General features: G+C 38.1%; 1 protein-coding gene across 1 annotated transcript in view; it reads left to right on the top strand.

Moving 5' to 3' along the window:
• Positions 1–12,959, top strand: part of LOC107691111 (myosin-9-like) — an 86,961-nt gene that overhangs the window by 10,513 nt on the left and 63,489 nt on the right. The window contains exons 2-3 of the mRNA XM_016489585.1: positions 8,737–9,068; positions 11,327–11,483. Of these exons, the coding sequence (XP_016345071.1) occupies positions 8,742–9,068; positions 11,327–11,483 (484 nt within the window). The 5' untranslated portion in view covers positions 8,737–8,741. The remainder of the gene's footprint in view (positions 1–8,736; positions 9,069–11,326; positions 11,484–12,959) is intronic.

The following is a 12,959-nucleotide window of genomic DNA, read 5'->3' as shown; positions in this document are numbered from 1 at the left end:
CACACACACACACACATACACACACTCACTCTCTCTCACACACACACACACACACACACTCCCTCTCTCTCACACACACACATACACACACACACACTCTCTCTCTCTCTCTTTCATCCAAATAGGGAAAGCAGAACATTCGGTTACATTTTAACTGGTATCTGGAGCGAGCTTTCCCACAATCCTGTGCGTCTCCTCAGAGACCTTCAGTCAGAGCGCCGTGATCCTCAGACGAATGTGGTCTGGATTAGATTGCATCACTTCTGCATCTAATCATGAAATATCGCTCGCAGAAAGAGCTTTTTACAGTCTGTTTAGTTTCACTCAGTGATTTATTTTAGAAACGCATCTGTGTTTTGGTGCTTCAACGAATCTAGAAACAAATAACAGTCATGTTTCACCCCAAAATGAAAAGAAAAATATTTATATGTTGATTGCTATTAAGATGTTTTGCATTGTGATGTTATTTTCATGACACACTTAAACCCCCAAACTCTTGTGACTATAATATGAAAAAAATACAATTAGATTGTAATATTTTATTTATTATTAGTTTTTTTAATATACATATTTATATTTATTATAAAGTAAGATATTTATATGCATTATTGTATTTGTTTTATTATTATTATTATTAGTACTATTAAATAGATAAATTAATATGTAGTTATAAATTAAATTATCGATTAATTATAAATTATTAAATTAATTTACATGCATTATTTTAATTAAATAAATTAATGTAAATGTATTCTTAATAAATTACTACATATAAGTAATAGATAAATTTATACATTTAATTATAAATTAAGACATTTTAATTATGACATTAAATTACACTCATTATTTAAGTAATAAATGAATGTAAATGGTTTCATAATAAATTAATGTACGTATTAAAATATTTTCCATTGTCCTCATTTGTAAGTTGCTTTGGATAAAAGCTCTGCTAAATGATTAAATCTAAATGTATTTTTATTTATTTAAAATATTCTTATTATTGTACTTAATATAATAATATATTTATATGTATTCAATTGATTTATTATTATTATTATTATTATTATGTTTTTAGAAATATCAGAGATCATTGGCATTAATGTTTGTTTTAGTGTGGAGTTTGACACAAACTCTTTCAGACATGCCGGAAGAAATTCTCATGCTTATAATCTGAAAAGATGATTATATGATTTGCACATTAAGGCTTTAATTCATGGTCATTTAAATGAATCGCTGTATATTATTATTTTATTATGCCATGGTCTGTCTGAATACTCGATGCTGATTGGCTGGCAGGTGTTGATTACATTCATTTAACAGGTAGTTCCAGGTCAGTTTAATCATGTTCTATATTAATGCGCTTCCTATAAACATTGGTAACCATAGTAACATACCGTTACAGTTGAATAGTAATACAGAGGGAGACATTTACAGTAAACATTTCCGATTTACTTAGCTAGGCTAAATGGATGGTTTTCGCGTGTCGTTTAGCTTATACGGTCATTATGGCAATTTTGATAAATGGGCAGAGGCACTAGATGAACTGGACCAACTGGAGAATATAACATCAAAAACAAAACTCAGCGTGGGGTTCGGTACAGACATGATCATAACCTTCTAATGATCCGAGAACCAGCTTCTGCCTGCAGATGTGCTCTGTCTGATTCACTCAGACCCAGCTCAGAGTCAGAGAGGGTTTGATTCTGCTGGACCTGAAGAGCGTTTGCTGGAGGGAAGGAAGTCTTGAGACGGACTTTTAAAATGAGACTCTCAGAAGCAGCAGAAGACTCAAGTGTGTCAGACGCATCTGCTCACGTTTCACACCTCGACTGCCCTCGTCAGACACTCGTTACGTGGCTTTAACTGTCCTGCTTTAACACAAGAAAGGAGAAACGACAGCGTCCGATTATTTATTTATTTATTTTGACATTGATTTAGATAAATGGGCACCGTTTAAAGAGCAGGGCTGTATTTTTTAGTGCCCTATTAAATCTGTTTTACTTTTTTTTTTTAATTCTGTTTTTTTTTTTTATTCTGTTTTCTCTCTCTCACTCTCTCTCTCTCTCTCTTCCATTTAAATTTTTCTGGGTTCTGTTAGAATTTTATTGGATTCCGTTTTAATGTTTAAATTACATTTTAGTAATCAAAAAGCATGTCTAATTCATTAAACATATACAATTTAACAATTTATTAAAGGTTTAACAAAAATGCATTTAATGAAAACATGATCAGACACAAATGTACTGAAATCTCAGATTTTATTTTTTTTGCCTATATGTAATATACATAATATAAAGTCCATTTAGTTGTAGTCAGAACAGCAAAAACCACACTAAATCTGATTTAAAAACAGATTTTTGGAGTCGTCTTTAAGTTATTTTGACAAGTGGAAATCTACAGCCATTGTCGATGGATAATGCAGTGTGTGTTTTAAAATATTTTGCAGTAAATTGATTAAGTATGGTGTAAAATTGTTTATAAAACGGATAGTTCCAGTCCTTGATTCTGATTGGCTGAGCCGTGTTTACGTTTGTCTGTTGCTCGGCAACCACTGTTTCTGAGGAACTACACTGTTTGGTGGAAGAATACTGTTTTTATTAATATCAGTACACTTTATTTGCTCTGTTTTATTCTGTGAAACCTTACTACGTATATGGAATAACCGTTTTATAAAAGCAATAAGCTCCGTGAAGCCGTGGTTTACAGTGAATTTATAACAGCTAAAGGGGTTTTAGGCACTCCGCTTCACGTCGTACCTAACAACGCTCCTTAGCTGTTATAAATTCACTGTAAACCACGGCTTCACGGGGCTTACTGCTTTTATTATGTGCTTGTATCATTAAATTATGCTGCATAATAATAAACTGTTGGGTTTGTCAACAGCCGACAGTGATGCACCAGTATCTAAGTGTGTGATGATTCATCTAATCAGCCAACATTAAAAAACAAATTTCAGTTATTAATACAGTAGAATAGAATATTAATAGAATAGAGATTAAAATTTCACACAAAAATCCAAATATAAAGTATGTAAACTTATTTATTTGGAGTCAGAACAGCAAAAACCATATTAAATCGGATTAAAAACAGTTTTGAACTCGTCTAAATGAATTTTGTTGTGATTTTGACGTTTGCATGAATATTTTGAACTGTATTTTCTTGGGAACATGTCATGTACATTCATCAGATGGACCGTTTGTCTAGTTCTGGGAAAAAACAGCAGAAACGAAAGGAGTAGGGAAAGAAACGGGTGGAATAACTCAACCGCTCTTTGATAAAGCTGATAAACACGCTGGAGCGCAGATGGGTGGTCGAGCACAAGAGCGACTAATGACCGTATTTACCAGATGAAGGCACCACATGTTGTAATTAGGCACGGGCCGGTATGAGATTTTGACGGTATGATAACCTTAAGTAAAAATATCACGGTATTGTTGTTACAGCTCTAAGATGTGATTTTTTTTTTTTTTTGTCTGGGTAAAAAAAAAAAAACTGTTCCGCTGAACACAATATATTTTATTTTTGAGCAACATGTAGAATATTTGGAACAGTAGTATTTGTTTATTTTTTCTTTGATTTGTTTCTGAAATGTTTGCTGAAATGTGGGATGTCCTGCAGCTTTTGATGTGGATGGTTGATTTGCTGCTAGAGCTACTGCTGCCCTAAAAAGAAGAAAAATAAAGACTGACATCTTTATTTAACCTAAATCTGTAATCACAGTTATTTCATTTTAATGATATAATTGATATACATATAATTTATATCATTTCATATTATTTAGTTATATAATTTCATACACATAATTTGATTTAATAATCTCTGTGCGTCCGTCTTCAGCGTCTCTGGCCTGTGTTAACGGCCGTTTACAGACTTCATATTTTCACATAAATGACATTTTGGAAAATTATTGCATTGCAACACTGTTTGTGCAAGTCCAGAACAGAGACGAGTTGCAATAAGACAAAAAACGTCCGGTTGCCGATCGCCTAAGTTCCAGGGGAAGCTCCTTCGGCCGTCCTACACACACGTGACTGACTCGTCTGTCATTACAGAATCAGATTACGTTTTCAGTGTAAATATCAACTGCACAGTTTAGTTTGAAAGCATTCTGCGAGAAAATACTCCTCCGCACTGGTTTATGGGTGCTAAAACTACATTTCCCATCATTCTTGGCTCAGTTGCACAGCTAACATTCATCCTGCTGTTCGTTTTGTTGCATTACGAAAATCTGGCGTTTATGATTGTATAATTTTTCCACTCGTGGCTCTTAAAAATGGACGTCCCAGGAGATGCATGTGGTTTCCAGCGTGTCTGTTTGATGGCGCAGCTGTTTGGGGTCATGAGAACGGCCCAGCAGTCGTGTCGCTAGCTGTCTGCCGTTTAGGCGCTAACGGGGTGCTGCGGATGTGTTTTCTCAAGGGTTTTTCACACACAAACTCTACCAATGCTGGTGCAGATTTAACCATTGATTAACCAGTAAGGCTATTTTAACCATTCCCATTAACTAACTGGTATTTATCCATTTTGGGACCAAATGGCTAGTCAACAGACTGTTTCCAAAATCTACAACCAGATTGACCAGGCTGTTGGTATGTTGGCCGTTGTTGTAGATCATCTCAAAATGACCAAAGTTTACTGTCCTTTCTGATATGCTTTCTCTCTAGCGTTGTCATAAACCGGCTTTTTATCAGTCACTTGCTCTCTAGATATCAGCACTGGTGACGGCTGTTAAGCCTCCAGCTCATCATATGAGTATCTGCCATTACAAACACATCGGATCGCCTCTTTTAAATCTGGATCAGCCAAAGTCCTCCCATGTGGGAATCTGTTTCTTGCTCAGGGTGTGGAAGAGAGTCGAGCACTAAAATAACTCATGGGCCTGACAGACTCAATTGAGTGTACCGCTGTAAATCACTAACCACCCAAACCAGTTCCCCTGGGTGCGGAGAAATGCCACGGAGTCACAGAAAACCATGTGCTGCTATCAGAGGAACCTTTTTTTTGCTTTTTGTGAATGTTAACCTTTATAAAATGCTGAGTGCTTGGGAAACTTTGTCATTTTCAGCCTTGTTCCCATCACTTTTGCCCATAATTTCCTGTTCCTCTCCACTAAGTGGCAAAAAGGTCAAGCGCAGAAGATGTTTTCTGGAATGTCCATTGAAGCTGCTCGCATGATTGTCATGTATGGTTGTGTGTTTGTCTGATCTGGTAAGACCTGTTGCGTCCCTCCCTCTCCTGTAGCTGAACGCTTTGAGATGCAGTGGAGCGTGGGAGCACTGCCGGCCATCTTGCGCCTGTTTGGGCTTGCAGTGTTGTGGTTTAATTGAGCTCGGTGTTTGTTTGTGTCCCTGGGCGACTGCACTGAGCTGCACTAACCTGAAACCTGCGTGAGTTCACCCACCTGACGGGTTCCTTCCCGCCAAGAGCTTTTCGTCAACAGCGCGAGATCCAAACCACCTAAAATCACTCGCCACTATTGTTTAATGATCTGGCAGATAATAATTCACCTCAGAAAACACACTGAACCATCTGTTTTTCTTCTATCTTCTGTTGTTTTGGTTTTTGGAGGATGAGGGAGTCACACAACCTCAGTCCATGTTTCATCTGTCTAATTTGACTAGGCTAGATTCTACTGAGTGCAGTGTTGGGGGTAACGCATTACAAGTAACACAAATCAGATTACTTATTTCAAGTTACTAGTAAAGTAATGCATTACATGAGTTACTTTTTTAAAGTTACTTTTTTTAGTAACGGAAGAGGCACTTCCTTCAACCTGAGGCTTATCAATTTCACTTTTGGTGTGAAAGGGTTGGCAAAAATATAACTTTTGGGTTTTCTGTTATTAAAGAAATAAGCAAGCCCAGCTCAGGTGACAAAATGTAATGCAAAAGTAACATAATGCATTATTTGCCATAAAAAGCAACAAGTAACGTAATTAGTTAATTTTTATGGAGTAACGCAATATTGTAATCGTTGTTGGGGGTAGCGCATTACAAGTAATGCAAGTTACATATTTAGAATACTTTTTTCAAGTAAGGTAACGCATTACTTCTAAATTTACAAGAATATATCAGAGTTACTTTTTCAAATAAGTAACGCAAGTTCCTTTGTTTTTCTTGTGTTGAGAGAAATTGGGAGTGAGGTGCAGAGGCACTTCTTTCAGCCTGAGGCTTATTCATTTTACTTTTGGATTGAAAGGGCCTTTACAGTTGCACAAAATAGAACTTTGGGGTTTTTCGCAAGCCCAGCTCAGGTAACAAAAAGTAACGCAAAAGTGACATAATGCATTACTATTCATAAAAAGTAACAAGTAACGCAATTAGTTACTTTTTTTTATTGAGTAATGCAATAATGTAATCAGTGTTGCGGGTAATGCATTACAAGTAATGCAAATTACATAATCACATTACTAATTAAGTAGTACTAAGTAAGTAGTAAAGTTACACATTACTTTTAAATTTACAAGGAAATATCGGAGTTACTTTTTCAGATAAGTAACACAAGCTGTCCCTGTGTTGAGAGAAATCACAGTGCAGAGGCACTTCCTTCGGCCTGAAGCTTAGTAATGCATTAAGTTACTTTTGCAAAATTAATATCCATAAACAGTAACCAAGTAATGCAGTAAGTTACTTTTTATGGAGTAACGCAATATTGTAATGCATTACTTTTAAAAGTAACTTTCCCCAACACTGAGTGACACATGAATTTGCTTCAGAATACGGTCAAGTTTGATCAGATGCACAATAATATAAACAGTGTTACGTCATCTTTAGTAGCCTGCGTTTCGGCGCCTTGTGCTTTTTTCCAGAACCTTTCCTTTCACTGTTCCTCGGTGGCTAAATGATCTTCCCAAGCCTCTAAAACGTCCAAAATCTCATCTTTTCCATGAGCACTTGACTGAATCCTCTCTCTGCTTTCTTATTTCCATCCCTGTTCTAGCCCGTGCTCTTCTATTCTTAGCATTTTGAATGTTATTGCCTCCTTTGGATGACCGCTGTCTCGTATTTCTTATTTGAAAGTCATTTTGGATATGGAAAAAATAGAAATTTGGAAATAACAGATGTAAATGTAAAAGATATGGGAAGTGTTTTCTGATTTATTTATTGTATTAAACTAACTTTGCATGATTATATGGCTAGTTGTGTTGTTTTATTTGCATTTAGCATTGTTTTTCCTTGCCGTCTGAACAAGCCTGCGTCCCACCGGAGACCTGCTGCTCACTGACAGTTTAAACATGCACACCGCTGTCTAAACACGTCTCTGAATGGTGTAATCAACGTGTTTGGCCCGACCACATTTAAAACAAAGTGTGTGTGTCTGAGATGCTGTAACTATAATTATGTGCGGTGCTGTCATTTCATGTGGCCGCCAGGAGCCTGAGCTCACCGTCCTGAAATTTGCCGTGTTTTATGAGCTGCTGACCTAACGTGTGTTTGGACGTGCGAAACAGACCCAGCATTCCTGAGGACTTGCATAAGAAAAGCAAGAAAAGTGCTCTGTCGTCGATCTGTTTCTCATCCACTCTCTGTTGTTAGCATCAGTTGAAGGGCCTCTTCAGCTGCTGTTTATTTTAAGACGCTAAACTCTGGTATTAGAGATCTTCTCCAACCTCACGATGACCCTAGCAACCAATTGAACACCCTAGCAACTGCATAACAATAGGCTAAATGCTCAGAACACCCTAGCAACCATATGTGACCCTGGAGCACAAAAGCAGTCATAAGTAGCACGGGTATATTTGTAGCAATAGCCAAAAATACATTGTATGGGTCAAAATTATCAATTTTTCTTTTATGCAAAAAATCATTAGGATATTAAGTAAAGATCATGTTCCATGAAGATATTTTGTAAATTTCCTACTGTAAATATATTCAAACGTAATTTTTGATTAGTAATATGGATTGCTAAGAACTTCATTTGGACAACTTTAAAGATGATTTTCTCAATATTTTGATTTTTTTTGCACCCTCAGATTCCAGATATTCAAATAGTTGTATCTCGGCCAAATATTGTCCTATCCTAACAAAACCATACATCAATGGAACGCTTATTTATTCAGCTTTCAGATTATGTATAAATCTCAATTTCAAAAAATTGAACCTTATGACTGGTTTTGTGGTCCAGGGTCACATATAGCAATGACTTAAAACGTGTGTTGCACAGTTAAACATCACTTGCATTTTCCTCAAAAAAAAAAAAAGGTAAAGTAAAACATTAAAATATTTTTTGGCAGTCGTGCAATCTTAGTTATATTAGCAGAAACTAATAATAAAAAAGGTATTTGATTTTTCGAAAACATTATAAAACTTTTATTTTCAAAAAAAAAAAAAGTTAAATCCTTTTTTTTTTTTTTTTGCGATGGTGCAACCTTAGTTATATTAACAGAAAAAAAATGTTGGGAATGGTCCAGCCTAAGTTACATTAGAAAAAAAAAAAGTTATTTGATTTTTCTCAGACATTATAAACACATTTTTGTCTAGAACAGCATGTAAAAAAATAACAAGGACATTTATTAAGAAAATAAACCGAAGAAGCTTCATCCGACGGATCATGTAATCTTCTATTTTCGCCGTTGCTTGTTTATTCTGCTGGTCAGTGTTTGAAATAAACTCTGTTCATGATTAAACTTGCTTGTTATTAAAGTGTGCACTTCTGTAAAGTTTGTGTGTATATTAATGGTCCATAAAATGGTTTCTCTGACCCGTAACGTCTTGCTCTCTCTTCTCTCGCCGACAGCAACCATGTCGGACGTCGACAAGTTCCTGTATGTGGACCGCAACCTGGTCAACAACCCGCTGGCGCAGGCCGACTGGGCCACCAAGAAGTTGGTGTGGGTGCCGTCGGAGCGGCTGGGGTTCGAGCCCGGCTCGGTGAAGGATGAGCACGGCGATGAGGTGGTGGTGGAGCTGGCCGACTCGGGGAAGAAAGTGCGGGTCAACAAGGACGACATCCAGAAGATGAACCCGCCCAAGTTCAGCAAGGTGGAGGACATGGCCGAGCTCACCTGCCTGAACGAGGCGTCCGTGCTGCACAACCTGAAGGAGAGATACTACTCCGGCCTCATATACGTGAGTCTGAGCAAACACACTTACCGCTGCAGGATCATCTGCGAAGCTTTAACCCTGAGATATCAGGCTTTTATGGCTCATATAGTGAGAGGAAAAACCAGCTCAGAGACTGAGCAGAAATATGCAATTTGGTGCAGATGCTGATATTTATTATATGATGAAATTCTAATGCTTAGAATGTAAATCAATGAGATCTTTATAACAGTATAGAGCAGATACTTACATAAAATGATATTAATATCAGTCGTCACTCTATATCTCCAGTAGTATGTCTTAGTAAGATGAGATTGAAATGATCAAAACTAGGGTTGCAAAAAGGTGGAAAATTTCCAGTAAATTTGGGAAACTTTCCAGGATTTTTTGGAATATTCCTGGGATTTTTGGAAAGTTTCAGGAAATTTTCCACCATTTGCAACCCTAATCAAAACATATAATGCAATGCAATCCAATTATGATACAAATAAACGCTCCTCAGAAGGTGTGAGATGTTCTGGAGGCTCCGCTGAGGAACAGTGAAAGTGAAGCTTCTGGAAACAAACGCTCCTCAAAAGATCCTGATGATCAGATTTGAGACGCACTGAATTTCAGAGTTAGTGCTGTTTTAAGTACTTGGCAGTTCTGGTTTCAGACTGTTTTCATTAATAATCTTTGTTTTAAGCTCTTAAACGTATATTTATTTGCACATTTTGCACATCTGCTCGAAATAAACACCCTTTTTGGACAGCAACTTTGCTCCCATGATTTTGATCCTCCTTGTGACTGCTCGGGACGTTATCAAAATGGATCAAGGGTTTTGTTTTGAGGAATATTAAGAGATTCGACAGCCTTGAATATAGATAATAGGGTCTCGCTGACCTGCTCGCTGAAATTGTTCAGTGCCAATGCTCTACACAGGAAGCCGTTGGAACGATGTGCTCCTGAAGGACAGGAAATGATGTGATGTGGGGGGGGGGAGTTGAGTTTGAAGAATGATGGGTAGGAGATGAGGGGAGCAGAAGTGTGTCTGAGAAAAGACATCTCTTCTAGACACAGACTGGCTCATCTAATCTGGTTAAGATAAGTCAGGCTTGGTTGATCCAGTCTAGGTTGCGATTCTTTGATCCGAATCCCCTCACAGGTCTCTTATCTGGTTCTAAACCTATTTGAATCGTCAGTGTGAGTAGCAGTAGAGCCTGGTTACCATGGCAACTGCTCAGCAATGAACCTAACAACAGCATAGCAACAGTCTAGAACACACTAGCATTGTCGGGCGAGTGTTGCGTTGGTAAAAAAACACTTGCATTTTCTTGTATTTTTTGCAGTGGGCCAAATAGAGTTACATTAACAGAAAAGAAAAAAATATATACAATTTTTCTGAAACTTCACAAAAACATTTTAGAATAGCTCAACCTGTTTACCACAGTAACTAGATTAACCACTCAGGAGGAGAACATATCAACGATTGGAAGGTTTCACTTCACACTTTTGCGTTCCTGTGGTTTCATAACAAAAAAATAACTGTCGCAACAAATGAGAGCTGCTGCATGTGCTTTCTGCAGTGAGAGCTGCTTTAAACTGCGATGGACAAATTCAACATTATTAGCAGATGGACTTTGTGGACCTAGGTTTTCTGTGCTGATTTTGGGGAATCATACACATGGTACAACATGTTGAATTGTTCTCTGCCCAATGTTAATGCTGTTTTGTGTAGTTCTGAAGGTCCAGATTTCATGCTCACTAGGCCAGATTAGTTTCATACCAACTGGAAACCGCACTGGATCCCAAACCTCCCGTTTGAATACTTTTATTCATTCAATTGATCAAAAGTCACAGTAAGGATGTGTATAATGTTACAAAAGATTTCTATTTCAAATAAATGCTGTTCTTTCTATTCATAAAAGAATCCCAAAAAATAAAATGTATCAGTTTCCACAAAAGTATGAAGCAGCACAACATTGTTTTCAACATTTATAATAATAATAATGATAATAATTCTGAGAATAATAAGAAATGTTTCTTGAGCAGTAAATCAGCATATTAGAATGATTTCTGAAGATCATGTGACACTGAAGACTGGAGGAATGATGCTGAAATACAGCTTTGATCACAGAAATAAATTACATTTTAGAATATATTCACATAGAAAACAGTTATTTTAAATTGTAATAATATTTCACTATTTCACTTGAGCAGGAAAGACTTTGTTCAAAAACATGAGCCCAAACTTCTGAATGCCGATGTTGAGTGTGTGTGTGACTGAATGTCTCTGTTCTCCACAGACGTATTCGGGTCTGTTCTGTGTGGTCATCAACCCCTACAAGAACCTGCCCATCTACTCCGAGGAGATCGTAGACATGTACAAGGGCAAGAAACGACACGAGATGCCGCCGCACATCTACGCCATCACAGACACGGCCTACAGGAGCATGATGCAGGGTAAACACACACACACTCACACACACTCTCACTCTCTCTCACACACTCACACTCTCACGCACGCACGCACTCGCATGCACACACACACACACACACTCTCTCTCTCTCTCTCACACACACACTCTCTCGCTCTCTCTCTCTCTCTCTCTCACACACACACTCTCTCGCTCTCTCTCTCTCTCTCTCTCACACACACACTCTCTCGCTCTCTCTCTCTCTCTCTCTCACACACACACTCTCTCGCTCTCTCTCTCTCTCTCTCTCACACACACACTCTCTCGCTCTCTCTCTCTCTCTCTCTCACACACACACTCTCTCGCTCTCTCTCTCTCTCTCTCTCACACACACACTCTCTCGCTCTCTCTCTCTCTCTCTCTCACACACACACTCTCTCGCTCTCTCTCTCTCTCTCTCTCACACACACACTCTCTCGCTCTCTCTCTCTCTCTCTCTCACACACACACTCTCTCGCTCTCTCTCTCTCTCTCTCTCACACACACACTCTCTCGCTCTCTCTCTCTCTCTCTCTCACACACACACTCTCTCGCTCTCTCTCTCTCTCTCTCTCACACACACACTCTCTCGCTCTCTCTCTCTCTCTCTCTCACACACACACTCTCTCGCTCTCTCTCTCTCTCTCTCTCACACACACACTCTCTCGCTCTCTCTCTCTCTCTCTCTCACACACACACTCTCTCGCTCTCTCTCTCTCTCTCTCTCACACACACACTCTCTCGCTCTCTCTCTCTCTCTCTCTCACACACACACTCTCTCGCTCTCTCTCTCTCTCTCTCTCACACACACACTCTCTCGCTCTCTCTCTCTCTCTCTCTCACACACACACTCTCTCGCTCTCTCTCTCTCTCTCTCTCACACACACACTCTCTCGCTCTCTCTCTCTCTCTCTCTCACACACACACTCTCTCGCTCTCTCTCTCTCTCTCTCTCACACACACACTCTCTCGCTCTCTCTCTCTCTCTCTCTCACACACACACTCTCTCGCTCTCTCTCTCTCTCTCTCTCACACACACACACACTCACACTCACACACACACACACACACACTCGTCCCACAGAATGGCAGGAAGAGGAATTGACTGAACTGCAAATGAAAGAAATTCAGCAGTTACACAATAAAGTAATTTCATTAGTCCAACACAGACAAAACATAAATAATTACATCAATTTAGACTAATTATGTGTATTTATGTTGTGATTTATGATGGTTTTATCAGCTTTTCTCTGCTGTCAGAACAATAAACAACCATGAAAACAGTATGCCTTCTAAAAAAAAATTAATATTTATAAACCCACAAGAAAACGCTTTGTGCCAAATTATGCATGTAATTTGTCAGTTTTGTTCATTCAAAAATAGTTATATTACAATTAAAGTGTAATCTACAGCTAGATCCAATCTCAAGAAATAGGAGACTTTTTTTTTTTTTTTTTTTTTTTTTTCTTTTTTTTTTTAAAAA

The sequence above is a fragment of the Sinocyclocheilus anshuiensis genome, unplaced genomic scaffold (assembly GCF_001515605.1).
Source record: "Sinocyclocheilus anshuiensis isolate Anshui unplaced genomic scaffold, SAMN03320099.WGS_v1.1 scaffold30, whole genome shotgun sequence".
NCBI classification, from domain to species: Eukaryota; Metazoa; Chordata; class Actinopteri; order Cypriniformes; family Cyprinidae; genus Sinocyclocheilus; species Sinocyclocheilus anshuiensis.
This window is presented reverse-complemented; position numbering and strand designations above follow the sequence as displayed.